This window comes from Pituophis catenifer, unplaced genomic scaffold (assembly GCF_029215685.1).
Source record: "Pituophis catenifer annectens isolate HBS135680 unplaced genomic scaffold, rPitCat1.0.hap2 SCAF_1, whole genome shotgun sequence".
Lineage (NCBI taxonomy): Eukaryota > Metazoa > Chordata > Lepidosauria > Squamata > Colubridae > Pituophis > Pituophis catenifer.
The window spans coordinates 46,335,388-46,356,874 of NW_027256881.1; the positions used below are offsets into that span (position 1 = coordinate 46,335,388).

The 21,487-nt window shown below is 39.3% G+C and overlaps 1 protein-coding gene across 2 annotated transcripts in view; it reads left to right on the top strand.

Annotated features, from left to right (window-relative positions):
* Positions 1–7,980: 7,980 nt before the first annotated feature.
* The window catches only part of VASH2 (vasohibin 2), a 30,885-nt gene continuing 17,378 nt past the window's right edge, over positions 7,981–21,487 (top strand). Inside the window, exons 1-3 of one of the 2 annotated variants that reach the window (XM_070948900.1) lie at positions 7,981–8,076; positions 12,872–12,960; positions 15,367–15,423. In XM_070948900.1, coding sequence (XP_070805001.1) covers positions 7,996–8,076; positions 12,872–12,960; positions 15,367–15,423 — 227 coding nt within the window. In that variant the 5' untranslated portion in view covers positions 7,981–7,995. The remainder of the gene's footprint in view (positions 8,077–12,871; positions 12,961–15,366; positions 15,424–21,487) is intronic. The other variant, XM_070948911.1, reaches the window with a different exon arrangement.

The following is a 21,487-nucleotide window of genomic DNA, read 5'->3' on the forward strand; positions in this document are numbered from 1 at the left end:
TATTTGAAATACTCAAAACTGCCCTTCCTATAGGAGGGCATTGTCTTTAGCACAATAGACAGTATAAGAAATTCATTTTTTTTGGATGTGATATACTGTAATTCCTGGATTTTGCCATTTTTTTGGCTTTGAAAGAATTGTGGCTTACGAAATCTCTTTGTTTTGAAACACAAATGAGTGAATGGTAAAGCCCCAATTTCCAAGAAGTATTTTATATTCTAAGTTATTGAAGATGAAGGCCTTCTGAATTTTTGATCACAGAACTAGATATTCATGATTCCTGGATTTTTTGTTTTACATTCTGAAAATGAACATACATCTTTTTGTATTATGTGAATCACAAAGTATTGCCAGGTCATACAAAGGCATATGCATGTCATTGTGTTCTTTGCATCAATTTTGTGAATTTGCGAAAAGTAAATGAAGATAATTTCTGGCAAATAAAATATAATAAAATAAAGTAGAGCTCACAATGGACTCCCTACTATTTCATTAGTTAGGAATATGTGTAGATTTAAAATAACTCTACTGCTTAACAAAAAATGGATTTACATGATAGGGAAAATTGCCAGTGAGTGTTTTCAGTCTATTAGTTTGACAGAAGTATGACAATATTTTGTGTACATTTAAGAAGAATTACCATATGTTAAATGTTCACAACATGTCCTTTGGGTTACCTGGAAGTAAATCAAGATAAATCTTTAGATCTTTTTCACCTTAAGAAGAAGGGTGAAAGTGAATGACTTGCTGCTTTGCTGAGTCCACTGGTCCTGATGTTCTTGTTTTACAAATGAGTAAGCATGGTAATACTAAGTCTTCATTTTCACATGAGGAATAAATGTTGCTTCAAGACTAACATAGTATATGTACGTCTGTGCCTAATAATTTATAAGGAAAAGCCTAATCAAATCACATTTCTATCCCAGATATCAGAAAAAAACCTAAATCTATCCTCTTTTTCTTTCTTTAAAATTTATAGGATGTAAAAGTACTTAAATTTCGCAAGATCATACCAATATTTGCAACAATCAGTATCAAAATGGCCAACATATGGTGGCATTAGAAGTATTTACTGTTCTTTTCTGCATTCTTCTTTAGTGAGACAAATGGAACAATTATCCCAAACTCCTAAATAACTATTCTGTTGTTCAGCAATGTGCTTTTTTTATCTTGTTGAATGTTGTATTTAAAGATAACCTTATTTTAGGTATTGAACAATGAATTGTATGAAGAGTAGATTTATATAATTTATTAGAACAGTTCAGTGGTTGTTTGGTGGCTAACTAGATTGCTTGCTTATTTACTTATAATCACATTTCTGTGATATGAACTCCAGCCACTCAGCTAGATAGCTTAATATACACAAACAGCAAATTAAAACAAAACTGCGAAGATAGCATCATTTGGAGGGAATATCAAACAACTCTCTCCCCCATCAGCAGACATGGCCCTCAAAAATCATCCTAACCCAAGGCATCGGGAAAAACTTTTACTTTTTAACACAGTATAACACTCAAGGGCTAATGTTAAAACTGCTGTGCTGTGCTAAGTAAGAGTTGATGAGCAATACATCTGCCCTGCTTTGCCTCATCTAGGTGGCTTCACAGTGCATTTAAAAGTCCACAGAGCTGATGGAACTGACTGCCTCCAGTAAGATTGTCATGGTCTGCCTGACACTTATGCCAATGACATGGTTCAGAAATTCAGTTCAAGAGGAATTGTAGCAAAGATGTTTGTGGATGACAAATTGCATGCTGGCAATTCGCATTGGGGACTGTAGACTGACATGAACATAATTTGACAGTATTAATGATTCAGGTGCTACAAAGCAAAATTCTCAAATAAAACGTCAGTACTAACCCCAATCAGTGGATTCCTTGAATAGCCATCAAGTTATTTTCAACTCTTAGCAACCACAGATAATTATTTTTCATAACGATCTGTCCCTAATCTGATTTTCAACACTGTTATTGTCACAAAGTCGTCCTATCATGCGTGCCTGGTTATCTCTCTCCTCTTTCCTTGTCTTTATATAATGTATTTGAGGTAGAATAATTTGATTTTGGTCATTTTTGCCTTGACTGAGAACTTGGGCTTGATTTGTTTGATGGTCCATTAATTTGGGTTTTTGGCAGTCCCCACAATTCACAGAAATCTTCTACAATACCAATGTTCAAAAGCATCAATACTCATTAGATTTTTAAAATCCCATTTTTATTACTTTATAAGTAACTCAAGGTAGCAAATATACATAATATTCCTTTCTCCTATTTTTCCACAGCAACCTTCTGAGGTAGGTTGTACTGAAAAGGAGTGACTGGCCCAATATCATCTAGCCAGCTTTCATGCCCAAAGCAGGACATGAACTGTAGAATCCTGGATTGTAGGCGAGCATCTTAACTACTACGCCAAACTCTCTTCCTATCCTTCAAAATCTAACTTTCATACCCATAGTGTCACAGGAAATATCACAGCACAATTTTAAATACCTGAAGGTATAGAGACATTATGGCATTTGAATGTTTTTTTAAAGCCTTCATGGCTGCTCTACCAAGTCCTAGTCTCCAATGTATTTGACTGCTTGTTCCTTTATGTTGTTTAATCCTAAAAGGGAGAAGCTAACCACTGTTGTCTCCAAACTCAGGCACCCTGAGTTTGGCATGGAACTGATAAGAACTTGATCCCTGAATTTGAAAGACAAATTTTATCTTTGCAAAAGGGCTTCTTTGTCCTCCTGAAAATATGCATCACCAAGTAATTTGGGCAAAGCAAAAATCATTAAGGGGTGAGTCAAATAATTTTTTAGGGTACAAAAACAATAGATACATTTGGTATATGTGATATGTTAGAGAGCAAGTGACCAAACAAAAGATATTGATTACATGTGAGTCTCGAAAAATAGAAAACATTGATTCTAGAAGACATTTCATAAGTGACAGATTTATGGTTTATATTACTCTTTCCCAGCTGGGTTTGTATTTTTGTTAAAGCTTGCAAGTGTATTCAAGGACTTTCAGAATATGCTATCTATTGTGTAGCTGCTGAAAAAACAAGTTCTCACATACCAAAGAAATGGCCTTCGCTAAGAACATGTTTTCTTCAAGTTTCAAAAAAAAAAAAAAACGTAGACTGTCATGCTAAAAATACTAATATCATCTTTGAAAATGCTAACAATGAAGTCTAAAATCTGAAGCAACACCACCACTTTGATATTTTCATTGCAGTTCTAAGGCTGATAGTTCTACTTATTGTCATTAATTTGATGATCTTTATATGTAATTCTAATCCCATAGTTTTCACTTTTACAATATATATTGACATCTAAAAAATTCTTATTCTGCACTTCTTACAAGAAATGGCATATAAGTAATGCTGTGCTGAAATCTGCTTACAATTGCTTAAAAGTTTTCTTGCCCTAAAGAAGAGAGTTTCTTGTTAGAGATGTCTCAGAGTGCTAATAGGAGTAGATAAACTGCTTATGATGAGAAGAGTCAATCTTTCAACTTAGTTGATGTTTCCCAGTGGGAGAGGCAGTTGGGAATGTTGCCAGCTATTCCATGAGCTGGAGTAAACTTTTACTTTTTAATGGCTGGCTTTTTCTGTTCTTTCCGTAATAATACGAATTTTGTATTCATTTACATCTAGCAATATCTTCCCCTTTTTCTTAGTGTGAAGCCTCTGGTCCAAAGCTCATTTGTGCATGGAGACCATGGTGAATTACAAACATGTAAATAGCTGAATGTCTAGATCGTTCCGGCCAACAAGTTGCTATCGTAGTTAGCTGTACATAAACAGCATTATGGGAAATTAAGTGTATTTAGAGATTTGGGCTACACACTTGCTACTAATCAATTTTATCTTCATACACAGATGTCTTCCCTTTGTTAAAGCTGAACATATTTTGGGACTGAAATATAACACTGAAAAGATTTTTTTTTTGTGAAAAAGAACACCAGTTCAAGTTATGCTTGGAATGTTAGGACTTCTGTGAGCTACAGGTGAAAGGATTAGTGCACTTAATATTACCAAAAATATGTCTACTAAAAAAGCTGAGCATGACAGGATTTACTATCAGGGTGCTTTAAAAAGAACAAGTTCTAATAGCCCCACCCAGCTATTCCATCTTTCCTTCTTATGGATTTAAGTTGGCTAGAAAACAGAAACAAAAGAAGATACTGTACAGTAAAACTAGAGCTATAACTACTGTATATAATTCTTTCTCGCTCTACACACACATGCACGCTGTGGATAAAATGTCTACACAACTTGTTAAAATGCCAGGTTTTTGAGACATAAAAAAAAATCAGACCAAGATAAATCACTTCAGATTTTTTCCCTCCTTTAATATAACACATAAACTGCAAGATTAAATTGAAAAACAAACTGAAAATGTTTGTTTAGGGTAATTGTTATTGGACCATTTTTGTTGAAAGGTGAAATTCTTCTTAATCTTTAGCATTTTAAGAGACGCCTGAAGGTTTTGTGCCAAAATTGACTGATACTTGGAAATATTCCCAATTCCCTCCACCTTGACTAAAGCCCCAGTTCTAGCTAAAGAAAAGCAGCCCCAAAGTATAATGCTACTGCCACCATGCTTCATTGTGGGTATGATGTACCTTTGGTGATGTGCACTGTTATTTTTGTGCCAAGCATACTTTTATGGCCCAAAAGTTCAACCTTGGTCTCATCAGACCATAAGACATTTTCCAACACATCTTTGTTGATGTAGGCTTTTACAAAATGTAGCTGGCCTTGGATGTTCTTTGTAAGAAAAGACTTGTCTTGCCATCCTGCCCTGCAGTCCAGGTGTATTCCTGTAGCTCTCCTTTAATGTTGCTGTAGGACCCTTGGTAGCCTCTGAGACCAGTTTTGTTCTTGTTTTTTCATCAATTTTGGATGGACATCCAGTTCTTCATAATGTCACTGTTGTGCCATATCTTCCCCACTTGTTGATGACTGTATTGACTGTTTCAAAGGTATATTCAATGCCTTGGAATTTTTTTTGTACTTTTTTCCTAACCGATACCTTCCAACAATGAGATTCCTTTGACGCTTTGTAAGACCAAGCCTTCGATGCAGGGGTGGGTTCTACTTAGCTTTACTACCGGTTTGCAATGGGGTCGTGCGTGCACTTGCTTCGCTCACGTGCACGCTCTTCTGCGCATGTGCAGAAGCGTTCTGAAGACATCGGAGTCAGTGGGCGGAGCCTCCCGCTGGTTTTACTACTGGTTCTATAGAACCAGTGTGAACCGGGGGCAACCCACCACTGCTTCGATGCCCTTTGCAAATTATGGCTTTTGCTGAATAGAAAATCCTACTAAAATAGCTGAACTTTATGTGAACTTGATCAGTCAGTTTAATTGATGGCAGGTGAATACTGCTACTACTTAACATAAGTTTGGATGTGATTGGTTAATTCTGAACACAGCCATATCCCTACTTATAAGAGGGCGTGCTCACACTCATGCAGTCATATTATTCTATTTTTTTAATTCCCCCCCTTAAATATTTCAGTTTTTTTCGATTAAATTGTACAGCTTATGTTATATTAAAGGTGGGAAAAATCAGAAGTAATTTTTTTGCACTGATTCTTTTACATCTCAAAAACCTGGCATTTTAACAGGGGTGCATAGATTTTTTTTTATATCCACTGTGTGTGTCTATCACATTTAGAAACCACTCATCTCACTCACAGCTACTCTGGGCGGTGTACAAGACATTAAAACAAAAGCTATATATAAATGCTATAATATTTGAAACAAGTATAGAATAATTAAAATTAAACCGACAGGAAGAACCTTCAAGGCCTTAACCTGCGCCATGAGTGCCTGCTCCTCTGTGGCCCCAAGGGGATCTGGCTCTCTATATATACACTGGAGAATTCAGATTAATTAATTGCAAACTAATAAAGTGGGATATAAATAATCAAATTGTTTACTTAATTATTGATGTACCTCGTGGGGTGCAATGTCACCTATAAATTCCTGAGGGAAGCCCCCTGTCCGAGCTCGTATCGATATGACTGAGGCGCTTGAGATGTTAACCGATTAGATTTCCCGGGCTGGCCTTGTTAGCCTGCCGAGCTTCCGACCAATCAGAAGTGTGCAACGCCTCTATGAGCTGCTTCCCGACTCTCTTAAGCCCGCCTCTCTTTGTTGCGGCGCCCAATGGGGACGCTCCGAATGTCGGCAGCTGCCGGGTAACATGGTTACATGTCAGAGAGTAACACTTGATCATGGAACATGGACTAAGGCGAAGGCGTCCGAGTCAGCTGCAGGAGCAGCATCAGCCGCAGCCGCCTGGAGAGGCTCCGGTGCAATGAATCCTCTCGCGATCGGGTGAGACTAGCGGCGGCGCAGCGGGATCGGGAGAATGGGTGGGGTCCTCGTAGCCGAGCGATGGATTGAAGGAAGGAAAGAAGGAAGGAAGGAAGGAAGGAGGGGGGGAACTCTCTCCTTGAGGAAAAGGAAAGGCTTGCGGTGGCCGGGCCAGCCAGCCAGGCAAAAAGCCCCCGCCCCCCCCCCCCTTTGGCATCGTTTCACACGCACGCATTCCAGAAACTCAAACCATCCCGCCTGGAGGTTGCCAAAACGATGTGGAAGCGTGCGTGCGTTTTCCTTTACAGCAGTCCGACCTTGGTTGCTGCGCGCCGTTGAGCTTTCCAATCTCCGAACAATATAAGGAGTAGGGCTGGTGAACGTGGGAATGCGCACGGAGATCTCCTGGAATCTCCTCTCAGGACTCTCTTTGTGAGTGCGCGTTTGTGTGTGTTTCCCTTTGTGGGTCCCAATTAAAAACTGAGCCGGGATGCGGCGCCATCCGTCCTCTGTGGCATATTCTCATTTAACCGAGCATCTGGGCTTCGAAATCTAGGCGCTATATAGTCCGCAACGGCGAGGCGTCCCGTTCCTTTTGTGAGACATTTCTCAGACTGAAAGAAAGGCTTTTTGGCTGGCTGCTGTCGCCCCCTGCCGAGAGGCAGCCGGAGGATTGCTGTAGCAGAGCGAGCTCTTCTAGTGTCCTTTTGTTTGACAAGTGAATAGAGTAAAATCGGGCTTTTGAGGAAAGGCCCTTCTGTCGTTTGCTATTTCCAGCTGATAACGAGGATACCCGGTGGCTGTCTTCACACCACCCGCTTAATCGGGTCAAAGACCTCTCAGCTGCATGTACACAGCATGCAGCATCCTAAGCTTGGTTATTATTAACCTTGCTGGGAATTGGGATTGGGGGTGGGGGGGGGGCGAGGCTTGCCCTGTTTTCTTTTGCTCATTTGGTTAGTAGAGGATTCCATGTAACATGCAAACCAAGCCAGGTTTGTGAGGGAGATGGGTGGTTTTAGCATTTTGATGAATAAAAATAAAAACCATGCTAAGGAAGGAATGTGACCGCCCCTGCAAAGTCTCTGAAAATGGATTGTTTTCTCTAACCCTGTCTTCTCCAACCTGATGCTCTCCATGTCTTTGATTGCAGTGCCCATCATCCCCATCCACCCTGGATTGTATCACTACACTGGGGATAATAGAAGTTGTAGTTAGACATGGCTGGAAGGCACTTGGTGGGAAGGTTGAGCTTGGCTGCTTGATGCTGCTGATACCATGTTCTCCATTCCTTGTGTCTTTGTAGATTCTGCTTCTATAAGGAACAAGCCCTCCACCACCTGCTTGGTGGCTGCTAGCAAGCGATTTCATGTCAGCCTCATTCATTTGGCGGGAGCAGGGGGCAGAATGGAGCAGGCTTGCTTGACGGGACACTGACCAGGGTCTGTCTTCTGTCGGACTACTGGTTCCTTGAGAGCTCACAATGACTGGCTCTGGCTCCAAAGCTTCTCACAATTCCCACCCCAAGGGAGACAAAGGGGGCCGTTCCAGAAGCTCCCACACTCGGACGCTCAGTACTGCCAACAACGGAGGCTCAGAAGAGGAGGACAAAGATGGAGGAGCAGTATTCCTTGTCAACAAAAGTGGTTTTCCAATTGATGGGCACACCTGGGAGAGAATGTGGGGGCATGTGGCGAAGGTCCACCCTTCGGGCAGAGAGATGGTGGAAACTATAAGGAGTGCTACTTTGCTTACAAAAGTAAGTTATGGCTTTTTCCCCTGAGTCCTTGTTTTCTACTTAACAGTGTGACCAGAATGCGTGAAGGTTTCTTTGCTTTTTTATGTGTACTTGTTTATGTGGCTATTTCTACTTTCTACTATTTCTGCTTTCCACAGGGGGTGAGATAGGTGTTATTTTCTTTTATTCTTTTATATTCTTTTTGCAAGAACTTATCTTCCCTGCTTTCTTTTGGCAAGAAAAGAAATAATGGTGTACACTTGGAATTTTATTAGCAATTGGTTAACTTTGGTGAAACTTGGAAAAAGCCAGAAATAGTCACACCTGGTTGGCATTTGAATAGGATACCACTTGGAAAGAAGACTTAAGTCAAAAATTATCCCAGAAGATAATTGGGGTATGTGTATATGTGAATACTGCTACTGCGAAATTATATATAAGTATATGTGGAGTTTACCAGTAGTGAACTCAACCTGGCTGGGAGGGGGGAGCTACCTAGAGAAATGGAACTAAATAGAAATAAAAAAGTGTCTACTAACTACTAAAATATTGTTCTGGATTCTGAGAGCTGTTGATATGGTTCAGATTTTTCTGTTCAGCCTCAAAGGCTAGAAAGTTGCTCGAAAAATAATTGAGCCCTACTCATTTAAGATTCAGAGATTCCCTTTATTTCTGGAGGGCTAATTGTCTCTTAGCCTTGGCTGTACTTGCTTTCATAAACCCTTGAGACATGTATGAATGTAGTTCAACAGCTGCTCATTCTTTTCCTTGGAGGAAATATTTGTAGTTGCAACCAAAAGTGCTAACAGTTAATTGTCACCTGGGCATTTCTATACCAAGGGTTTATTTTGAGCAGATATTTGCTTTCCTCACATTTGAAAATGTGCAGTCTACTTCCTTATCGCCAGAAACATTTGTGAAAGTTTACAGCTCTATGATAAGAAAGATGGGAAGAAATCTCAAGTGGCACAGCAGCTGAATTTGGCAGGAAAAACACCACTTTGCTGACAGGTGCCAAGATGTTGGATTTAACAGGATGGAATTAGAAGCTTGCACTAACATACAAATAGTTGGTTTTCATACTCCCCTTTCTCACTCTGAACATCTGCATTACTCGCCTGTCACACTAGTTGCATGTCATGGCAGATTAACTTTGTCTAGACCAGGGATGAACAATTTTGGCACTTTAGAATTGGCTGAAGTACAGTTCGCAACATCTCTTGCCATTGGACACATGGGCAAGATTAATGGAAATTTGGCTCAACAGTATCTAGCAGGGAACAGGTTGCTCACCTCTAGAAAGACTGTTTATTTCTGCGGAATCTTCAAAGTCCTATATGTCATCGAGTTGCTTTCAAATAGTGTTTCTCCATGACAATCTATTCCTAACCTACTGAGGTTTTTTCGACTTCTTGATTCTCTAGGATGAACTAGAGTCCTATTGACTGTGTGTGAGGCAGAGTGTGTGAGGCAGAGAAAAGTGTGGCAGAGTGACAAATGCAGAGTTATGGTGCCAGCCCTGCCCCTCTTCTATATGTCACATGATGTCACCCATCTCCAAAGTGGTGGAGATTATGACATGACACCATTTTCATCATTCTGGCAAAAGCAGTGAGAGCCTGTAGATGCTACTATGGTTGAACCTATGCTTTCCAATCCAAGTCAGCACCTGATTACTATGTTGTCCCAGCTCTGAATGGTAAAACATGTACCAAAATACAGTGTCTCTGGTATATGTCATCTGAAAGAAATAGTCATTAGTGACATTTTCTAATTAGAGTATTATGGGGCAAGATTCCTGTGGCTAGGTTTCCCTTTGGCTATGAAGAGATAAGAATCTGGGCTGAAGTAAGCGAAAGCTATCAAAACAGGTGCTGCCTTTATGTGTCATCTCCTTTCATTTGCCATCCTAATTCTGCACCATATGACCTGTGACTGGAGAGCTCTGATGATTGATAAAACAGCTGGCAGTCAAAAGATGGAAACACTTGCAATGGATACTCTTCAGAGACAGCAGCCCTTCCAGCCACCTGTCCTGTCTGTAAGCCCAAATGCTGAAGAAGAGTCTTGGGTGCGGTTCTTCATTCTTTCCTCTTGTGTCTTAACAGCTATAGGCAAGGGCAGCACTGCTGGGAACAGCCTGCTGGATTTGTTTTCCTCCTGTAGCATTGCTCTGGTGATGGGAACCAGACTTGGGAAAATCTTGCTGTATTATAGGAAGCATATATTATACCAATGGAGAAACTAACAATGGCCAAATCAGGATCTTGGCATTTTGAAAATTCATTTGTGCAATAGAAGCATCCTTTTCTCTGCTTTACTAATAGGAGCAAATTAAAGGGAAAATGGGGGACTGAGTTTTATTTATTTATTTATTTATTTATTTATTTATTTATTTATTTATTTATTTAATTAATTTTTATACCGCCCCCTCTCCCGAAGGACTCAGGGTGGTGAACAGCCAGAATTAAAAACACACAATACAAATATTAAAATACATTAAAACGAAATTAATTGGCGCCTTTATCGCCACTAAGTAGGTCTTGATATAAGACCTCACTAGTGTACGGTCAGATTTGGAGCGACTGGCCCTCCAACTACTCTCTAGGCGTCTTTTCTGTTATGGATGGCATGTCATCCTTTTCTTTTAACAAAGTCCCTATTGTAAGCAGCAAGCACAAGAACTGTGATAAAAAATTACAGAATTGAAACAGAATGATGTTGCAGTACAACACTACTAATTTTCTAGTTGCAATACATCTGCTACATGGAAATCTCAGGCAAGACAAAACCACCTTTGTGAGTCAGTGAATCTGACAATAAGGCTTCACAATATGGTGGCATGACAGTTGGTGGGCTTGTTCATAAAATGAGTGTAATGATGGGCACAGCCAGTTTCACAATACCAATTTAATGTTAGGCAAACTGGTGGGGTTGTTTCTTAGCCTCTTTTTCAGCTTCCCAGGATACACTACCGTGCCAGTTTAGCTTATTTTCTTTCCTAGGTAATGGGAACAGGCCATAGGACTGCAGCCATTGGGTTCCAGAGACACTCTTGAAAATGAAGATAATAAGACAGGATGGTTCACACTATATAATTAATATATTCTAAACCCAATCAAAGCAGGTGAGGTAGGGATTCTGGGGAGAGATTCAATGGCATCAGTAATTCACTTCAGTATCAGCTCTTTAATGCTTACAGCAATAGCACTTACATACCGCTTCACGGTGCTTTCACAGCTCTCTCTAAATGGTTTAGGAGTCAGCATATATTGCCCCCAACAATTTGGGTCCTCATTTTACTGACCCTGGAAGGATGGGAGGCTGAGTCAACCTTGAGCTGGTAACTTGTCCTAAGTTAGTGAAGATGGTCTGCTTTTGTTCTGTTTATCTGATACTTCATTTTTAAATGTATGAAGGTGCGTCTGAGTGATTTATTGTGCTTCTTGCAACAACTACAGATTTTTGGCAGACCCTCCCCCCCCCCCGTGGTATAGTTGGGATCTGCAAAAAGGGGCATGAGGGGAATCATAGAGTCACAGGGCAGAAATTATCCACCCTTGAATTAAAAGATTGAGGGAAAATGCTGGTCTACTTATAAGCCATGCTGCTGGAGTAATGACTGGCAGCATCTACATCATTTACACTGACTGTGACTATGTGACTACTAAAGGAAGAAAGTGACCAGCACCTTTTATCAGTATAAACTAGCCTCTGGATATTTGCCTTTCTTGCCAACCCGATAATCTCCTAGTATATTTGCACCAGTCCCATCACCCCCAGCCAATATGGTCATTGGTGGCCATGTACCTAGGAATGATGAGAATTGTACTATAACATATCTGAAGGATCATGGCATGCATGACAATGAGAACTGTACATTGAATAGAACAAATGCTTGCTTCATAGTTACACTGATAATCCCTGAATGTCTAGGACCCACCATTGAGCCCAAAATATTACGTCTGAAGATGAGAAATATGAGCAGGAAAGCCTTCCTGAAAGCCCTCCTGAACAAAGCCTTGTGCAGTGGGAGAACAGGATTGGATAACAAGACATAGATGGATAATGCATCCAAGAATCTGAAACACATTATAAATATTTGGAGGTTAGCATCACATTTAAAGGAATAGGCTTTCTCCAGACAGATAAAACTATTGTGCTTTGTGTACCGATATCAAATTATGAGTCTGCACATATACAATTTTAGTTATTATGTTTTCCAGGTACAATAATAGTTTCTAAGTTGCTCTTTAAAGATTTACTCTTTATTCTTTCTTAATATTTTTATGCCAAAGAAATTGGACAGTATGCTTTTGCTTTAGATGCTCAGCGCAGTACTTGTTAATAAACAATGTCGCTTTGTTTCTGTTCACTTGTCAATTGCTAGCATGGAATTGTGACATATGAATCTCAGAAGGCACTTCTTTCTCCACTTGCATGAACAGCTGTATGAATATTCTGAGGTTTGGAGCAGGGAGGATGTTGAGAGGAGGCAAATGGTCTTCTGTGGATTATACCTTAATTTGGCAAAGTTGGCTTGAAACTAATGGAAGACAAACCTTAGCAAGTCAGGTCTTCTTTCAGACAATGAATGCTCTGGCTACACATTGCACACCTACCTGGGAATAAATCCCATTTTGCTCAGTGGGTCTTAATCTGATAAAATACAGGGACAGGATTTGCATTAGTAGAGGGTCATTCCAGTTTTCTCACATTGCAGTCCAGCCTTTCTTCTCTGCTCCACTAAAATAGTTTTGGCTGTCTACCTCAAATAATGACCTCTCCCAACTTGTCTCTGTCTCATTTTATGCAGCCTTCTGTGCCGTCGGTGCCAAATTACAAGGCTTCCATGGCGATCCCAGACTGGCTTCAGGCAATACAGAATTACATGAAGATGCTGCAGTATCCTTTATTTTTGTTTTTGTTTTTTTGTTTTTTTTAAAGAGCTTCTTCTATTAAGCTTATTTGTTGAGGAAAATGGAAGGGAATGGATAATTTAGTAGAGAACCAAGATGACCTGAGGAACAATAAGAAATGAAAAGTACTGTTGCTGTATTTTCCAGCATTTATGTAGCTTTATGAGATTACTTAAGCGTGAGGTATTGCCCTTGGCCTTTGGAATGTCATATGTAGCTTTAAAAGCACATAAGAGATTGTAATTGATGGAGGAGATTGAACAGCTATTAGACTTTTTTGTGTGATCATGACACATAGAGTGTCTAACCTCAGGCAGGGAATATCTACCTTTGATGAACCCAACCCTTCCTTCAGGAACTAGATAGCACCACTGCCAAGGACTCAATGCTGCAAGATAAATTGCCTTATTGCAGACAAGAAAGAATTTGTGTGTATGAAGATAATCTGACTACTACAGAACACACAAATGAAGCCTTTATATATACAAAATAAAGGTTTTAAATTTTAAGCTTTGTTCTTCTGCCCTATTCAGTCAATGGACCAAAGCCATGGTTTTCCCATACTTGAGATTAGAATGCTCCTGCTCTCTATCTGGCCTAAACAGAACTGGTTCCAATCTGATTACCTTCAACCCTGACAGGCTCATTGGGATAACAATGCAGCGGCATCTCGGGCAATATATTGTGGCAGCAGAAATAGGTGATATGCATTCTTATAGCATGAGATGTGGTTGGTGGCCTAAAAAAAAGGATTGGACCAATTCATGAAAGCCATGGGGATCAATGGCTATCAGTCAGTGTTTCTGTCTCTGAAGGTCATATGCCTGGAGATTTCCTTGGGCAGTTGATTGGCCATTGTGAAAACAGGCTGCTGGACTGGATGGGCCATTCATATGATCAGCACGATACTGCTTATATTATGTTTACTGCACAGTAATAATTCTTGCAGAAAAGGTTTTAGAATAATGATTAATTACAAACTAAATATGTCAGCAACATGATTTGGCTAAGACAATTTTAGGCTGCATAAATACTAGTTTCCAAATCACAAAAATGTAATTATTCTGTTCGAATTTACTTTCATCAGAACCCTGCTCAAATACTACTCAAATTTTCAACACCATAATTTAAGAAGGATTCTAAGAAATCGGAGGAGATTCAGAAAGGGCAGCAAAGACATGTCGGAAAGTATGTTCATATAGAAAAAGGTCTAGACCTGTTTGTTCTCATTGCAGAGTGCAGGATACAAAACAGTGGGTTTAAGTTTTAGGAGGATAGATTTGGAATATTACAAAAAAATTCTGAACAGATCAAATCACAATCCAATTGACTCAGCTTGTAGGTTCTCCTTCATTAGATATAATCAAGGAGAGGCTAGGCAGCCATCTGGCTGAGATGCTTAGATTTGGATTCCTGCTCTGAGCAGAAAGTTGAACTTAATGGTCTAAATAGCCTCTTATGATATCCGCTTCGGATTTAGACTGAAGAGAAATCCTGATTTTTCAATAATTGTAGCAATTTGGATAGCACTTCCAAACATGCTGTTAGAAAAGCATCTATATGTGAACAAGCATGCAGAGACAATCTGAGTAACTCTCAAAGTAGTTTCACAATGCCTTCTGAAAGATGTAGGCTTTTCAGTATTTGGAGGAGTAATTCTTTGCTTATAACATTATTCTTTGGAAGGGAATGATTTATTTTTTTTTATTTGATTTATATGCCGCCCTTCTCTGGAGACTCAGGGCGGCTTACAATGCGTTAAGCAATAGCCTTCATTCTTTTGTATATTTTATACAAAGTCAGCTTATTGCCCCCACAAACTGGGTCCTATTTCACCTACCTTAGAAAGGATGGAAGGCTGAGTCAACCTTGAGCCTTGGAGAGATTCGAACCAGCAGAAATTGCAGGCAGCTGTGTTAATAACAGGGTGCACTAAACCCCTGTACTATCAAGGCTCTATAGCCTATTAGATTATTTCTTAGGCCCATCAGGAAGAAAGTTGCCAAAAGGCTAAGTCAAGAACCACGGTGAAAGAAAAAATTGAAACATATCTTATCAAAGAAGACAATACTACTGAAGCAAAGACCTAGCCCTAAACTGTGTGTGTGTGGGTGTGTGTGTGTGTGTGTGTGTGTGTGTGTGTGTGTGTGTGTGTATTGTTCCATGGAGAGATGCATTTAGTACTGAAAATTGTGCTATAAGGTTATGGACAAAGGATGATCTGGTGATGTCTAGTGGTTCAAGTGAATTAAATTATTTTTCTTAGTTATATTTCAGTGTATATATTGTATTTCTTGAAGAGATTATGATAAGTTTATTTATTTGAATCTTACACTTGTACTATTGCTTTCTTCATTTTTGCAATCACTTTGTCTTAACAAATGAAATCCAGATATAACCATACGGGAACTCAATTCTTCGAAATTAGGAAAACAAGACCTCTAAGTGGGTATGTAACATTGTGCAGAAAGAATGATTTTCTAACTGACTTGTGATTTTTACACAGGGGCTTGCAAACCCAATAAATGGCCCCAACAGATAAAATAGTGCAATGCTTTTTGACAGCATGTATCACAGACTCTTCTTGAATATTTCATCATCTCTCAAATTACACATCCAACCCGTCTCTATTCCCAGTCTTCAATGATGCATCACCATCAAACCGCAAAGTCAACAGTTTATACGTCTTTTGTTGCATGTATTGTCTGCGGTTTTCCTTCTGCTGCACAAGAACGAAAGAAGAATCCATCTAATATAAATGTAGTTAACCTGTGGCCAGGAGGCCATATGTGGCCCCAAAAAGCACAGATCTCAAATTTTAGATCCCCTTTTCCATTTGGAGTGGTGGTGGTGGGGAGGCGTGAAAAGGCTAAGAATGAACTGAATGCCTTAAACCTTGGGACTTCTTAAAACACCTACAAAGTCCCCAAAATGGGGGAAATGATTCTGAAAATGTTACTTCCTCTCATTCTCTGGTGATGTAACAGTGACACTCAGCATGCTTCTGTGTTGCTAAGGCAGGACCGAAGGGGGAACTGCAGCATGTCGGAAAAACATTTTCTTACTTTTGGTCTAGAAAAGTCATGAACCTAGATAGCCTTTCTCAATCTTTCAGATATTTAGACTTTAACTCCTATAATACTCAGCCATCATGTTTATCAACACCCCAGGTACAAACATTTGTACTAGAGACATAAAAAACCAATTGATATGGAGTCCTGCTATTGGCTTGCCCCATTGGCTGTGGTGGTAACTTTCCAACATCTTAAATAGACTGTTTGTCTCACTTAGAGCTGTGAAGATTGGACTCGGACAGTGTTTCTCAAACTGGCTAGTATGGATGGCTGGGGAGTTCTGGCAATTGAAGTCCACGCATCTTGAAGTTGCCAGGTTTGAGAAACACTGGATTAGGACCTTTGTCCACAATAGGTATGTGTGTGTGTGTGTATATGTGTGTGTATTCATTCTGAAAACAAAGGGAAAGAAAACAAAGATTATTTGTACAAGCAACATTTGCACAGAACTTCACAGTTGTCTTCACTGAAAAATGTACCCATTGTTACTGAATGCTTTGCTGTGATGAGATGCATATTAAAGTTTACATGCTGCTTTTTCTATTGACAATGAAAGTGGCCCTGGTACAAACCATCTAACTTGCTCAAAAAGCTTTTTATTAAGGTTTGTCACATAGTTGGCCAGATGGTTAAACTGGATTTGGCATTTTTATTTACCTATCAAGTCATTATTATGGTTGGTTATAGAGTCAGCCAGATGTTTAGACTGGAGTTGGCATTTTTATCCACTTACTGTGTCTTTCTCAAGGACGTGGGATCAGCAGATAATGTTGTTTGTTGATGTTAAAAGTATCATTGCAGGATGTACTGTAAGTTGTTCCAAGTAAAGCTGATTTTTGTAATGGACCATAGTAATTTTTTCAGTGCTGATGGTGTTCAGGTGGTACTCCAGTTGTTTTGTGATATTATTAAAAAAAACTGTATAGTACTTAAAGTGCCCTCCTCTCCTTCAAAATAAACCACACATAATGAAATTATTTCACACATAATGAATCATACATAATGAAATTAATTGTTACCTTGCAATTTACATATGGAAGAACCAGCAACATCTGACGACATGGAACAGAGATAGCTAGTTTCTTTTCAGTCTTTCAATACTTAGCAGGAAGAATTTACCCTTCATTTATCCCATAAATGACAAATGTAAAACTAAATAATGTTTAACTTTAACAAGCGTGGTGTAGGATCATTGTAATTAGGAAAGAATATAAATTTGCTGAGGTCACATTTGAATATGAACATATACTCTGAATGTATCCTAAAATATGCCCAAGAGAACTCATGTTAGTTTCTTGCCCATGGAAATAATTCAAAGGATTATGAGTTCCAATACTTGCAGCCTGTAAGATGTGTTGCAAATATGAAAGGGTCCTCTTAATGCAGCCCTATATTTTTAATAATATAATATACCATATTTTTTGGAGTATAAGACGCACTGGAGTATGCGGTGAGGAAAAGAAGAAAAAGAAATCTCCCTCTGCCTCTGCCTAATTTTGTGATGTTGCAGCAAACAGCAAACAGCTTGCTTTACTTTCATTTTCGTTTTCAGCATAGCTTGATTAGCACAAGGGGAAAAAAATCTGCTCCAGCAATTTACCTCTTTGCAGCAAGCAGCAGAGCCTTCCTCAAAACAGCTGAGAGCACATCAGCTGAGAATCGGGAGGCTGATTCAATCAATTTGTGCTAATTAGGCTGTGCTGAAGCTAAAAGGAGCTGTGTTTTCTTGCTATTTGCTTGCAAGGAGGTAACTGCTGCGAGGCACAGGCCAAAAGGTGGGGGCCAGTGGGGCTACATTCGGTGTATAAGTCGCACCTAAATTTCCCCCCCCCTTTTAAGGTAAAAGGTGTGTCTTATACTCCAAAAAATACGGTAAGATGACCTGCCTCTGCCCCCAAGTAGGATACCACAGAGGTACAGCAAGAGAAGCAGGGGTGAAATGCTCCCGGTTCGGACTGGATTGCCCGATCCGGTAGCGATGGCACCGGGTGATTCAGAACTGGTAGCAAAAATCCCTGCCCCCCCCCACCCAGCTGAGCCGCACGATCATCAGAAGCTTTTTTTTTATTTTAAACAACCTCTTTGGCAGAAAAAATGCTTTTAAAAGTTAAAAAAAAACCTCTGATAATCGTGCGGCTCAGCTGGGATCGTCAGAGCCTTTTGAAAGCATTTTTTTACAACCTTTTTGCCGAAGAGGTTGTAGAAAAAATGGTTTTAAAAGTAAAAAAAAAAAAAGTTGGCCATGCCCACCCAGTCACATTACCCCACCACCACCAAGCCACGCCCACAGAACCGATAGTAACAAATTTTAGATTTCACCACTGAAGAGAAGCATATATACTTGCATCAGGGAGACGAATAAGACTTTAGTTTATTGATATCTGGTAGGTTGCTGGTAAGTTTCCACATACAATTTAAAGTGCTAGGTTCAGTTTATAAATCCCTACATGGCTTAATTCCAGATATCATCAAGACAATCTCCAAGGAAGAATGGCTTATTCTTAATATATTTCTCCTAACAAGGATAGTTAAATATCCCTTTCTAGGGAGAGTGCCTAGAAATCAAGTTTCTTAGTGGCAGCTTCTTCCCTTTAGAATACTCTAAAATTCCTCCTCCAGAGATCTACTTGATATTCACCTGATACAGCTCAGGAAGGCTGTGAAAATGTTCTATGGAACCTGCAGGGGAAGAGCAAGCTGTGTCATCAGTTTGTAGTCATTGTATTGCTGCAATAGACATAAGTCCAGCCCCCTGTGAATTCTATGAGGGTATGCGTCTTTATGTATGTGTATCAGAAGTGGGCTTCAACCGGTTCGGATCGGTTTGGGCGAACCAGTTGTTAAATTTTTGTGCAGAACCGGCTAATCTCACCACTGGCTGGCCCTGCCCACCCCACCCCGCCACTCCCAGTCACTCCTTATCTCACTTCGCCCACCTTGGCCACAGCATAGCAGCTGCTGTTCTCTGGCTCCTTCGCTCGCTAGCTCGCTTGCCTTGACCATGTGGCCCCTGCAGCCCAGCCCACTTGCCTGCTTTTGCCCCGGCCACCCACGCAGCCCAGCTACCTGCCCGTCTGGTGAGGATTACCTGTATAATGAGAGGGAGGGAGGATCTCAGGGAAGCCCTGCCTTAGCACCCTACGAGTCCCGTGTCACGCCCACCCTGGCCAGTCACCCAGTCACAAGACCACTCAGCCACATCTACTCAGCTGGTCATTAGGGCAGAGAACCAGTTGTTAAATTATTTGAATCCACCACTGATGTGTATACATACATACATACATACATACATACATACAGAGATATAGATACTAATACATGTTTATATATAGACACAGAACTACTGATACAGCTCCATATCTATATAAACAACCATCCATTGTAAGGAGACATAGACATGAAGTGATTGTATTTGGAGGCTTGTGCGTGTGTGCGCACACACACAGAGTGTGTACCTTTTATTACTACACATATTTCAGATCATTTGGATGCCGTGGTTCAGCTTATGGTTTATCTTGAACCATTTGTTTAGTGATCCCAGGCAGAATATGGAAAGATGTTTGAAGGTAAGATATACAGTGTTTGGGAGATTTGGCTGGGGCAGCAATTTTTAGCACAGCAGCCTGTGTGTCTGTATTTTTACAGTTGTATTTCTTTAGTGAGAATTGGAATGGTGGTGAAGCTTACAATTTAAAGTGTATCCCATAAATAACATCAGAGATTGAGGAGGTAGGATAGAATAGAAAACCAGCATGATAAAATTTAATATACTTAACTTTAGCTGCAATGAGTTATGTACACGAACAATGTGAATCAAAAACTTCATGGAAAACAAGGATTTTAAAATAATTTTAAAGGAAGGTTAAAAATTAAAGTCTATACATGCTACATAATTATTATATCATGTATTTTGAGCCTAGAGATATACAATAATATATTTGTAGCATTTATTTAAATAGGAATTGCAAAGATGTTCTCAATCATGGCTATTTTTCTTTCTAGTCCATTAATGCTTAGAAAAATCAATATACCAATTTAAAAAAAATGCCTTTTCCAGTTTTTTAAAATGCTACTGGATCATACTTTTTTAACATTTTTAAAAAAATGTTAAAAAATGTTTTTAAAAAAGATAATTTAAAAAAATTAAATTAGTAGAAGCCTTTCAAATAATTGCTGTTATAAGAACACATTTTATTCCAATTAAAAGGTTTCAGTTTACACTTTGGATCTCAGTTGTTTTGATTTTTGTTATTTCATGAGCAGTAATTGGCAATCAGTGTAAATAAATACAGGCGTAATACTAAATATTCTTTTAAAGAACAATTTGGATTATTTTTTAGTGATCACTTAGATGAGTCGATGGGATGAACACAATAAATCTTCAATATCTGTTAGTGTGCAAAGTCAGTTGCAGTTCCTTTTTTAACCTGCGGCAAATAAGCTGTGATTATTTAGCACTGGGGAAGCTATTGTCTTAGTTAGATAACAAGTAGACTTCAAATTTGTACTAAAGAGATATAATAAAGCACAGTAATGTCAGTTTACTCTGGAACTCCCCCAGAACTCTGGATTTTGCTCTGCATTTAACTATATATATTTTGGTAAACTATTTGCTGTGTTCCTTGACATGAGGTCTTCAAGGTACCCAGAAAAATGTTGACACTATTTTTAGTGTTACCATTTCCCTTTTAATTTAGAAAAGGGTGCTCTGTATTTATCTATAGCAGTTTTCATTTACTGCTGAAAAAAAGGGGATGGATAAGGAAAGCTTTTTTAAGGAAGGGCATCTACAAGATTAAGGAGCTGCAGCAGCCAAACTAATTTAGTCCCCTTCATTATCTCAGTTCCTTGAATAAAGATATTCTCAGAAAAATGACTCCTGTTGCTAGGCAGGTAGAATTCATTTTTTCTTCTAATAAAAAGAAAAAGAGAATCATAAGAAAAAAAATAGGGGAGTTCCAAATACTGTAGAAGACAGTGGCTATTTCCAGAATTTAGATAGTGATCTAAACTCTTGGCCAAGTGGTTAACAGAACGAATGGGCATATTCCAAAGCAGCTGCTTCTTTTGCTGCTGCTGTCACGAGGTTTATTTATTTTCATATATTTTGTAAGCAAAAATTTCCTATTTGCACAAAATCTGGCAATCAAGAAAAAAAGCCAAAAGGCCGATGTATTTGCATAACACCATACTATTTCAGCAAGAGGAAATTGGAATCTGGTATGATGCACTGTACCCGGCCATGCTGTCAACCAGTTTGGCAACTGCATAATAAAACCTTCATCTGGAAACGTTCTAGGATTTGGGAAGTTGCAATAAAGAATGGAGAGAGAAAATGGTCTGAACAGACTTGTCCACTGAAAGGCTCCTTTGTGCCAGGCTTCATAACTGTAACTTAAGTGAGTTTAGACTCTGGATTTAAGGTTGCATAAATTTTTA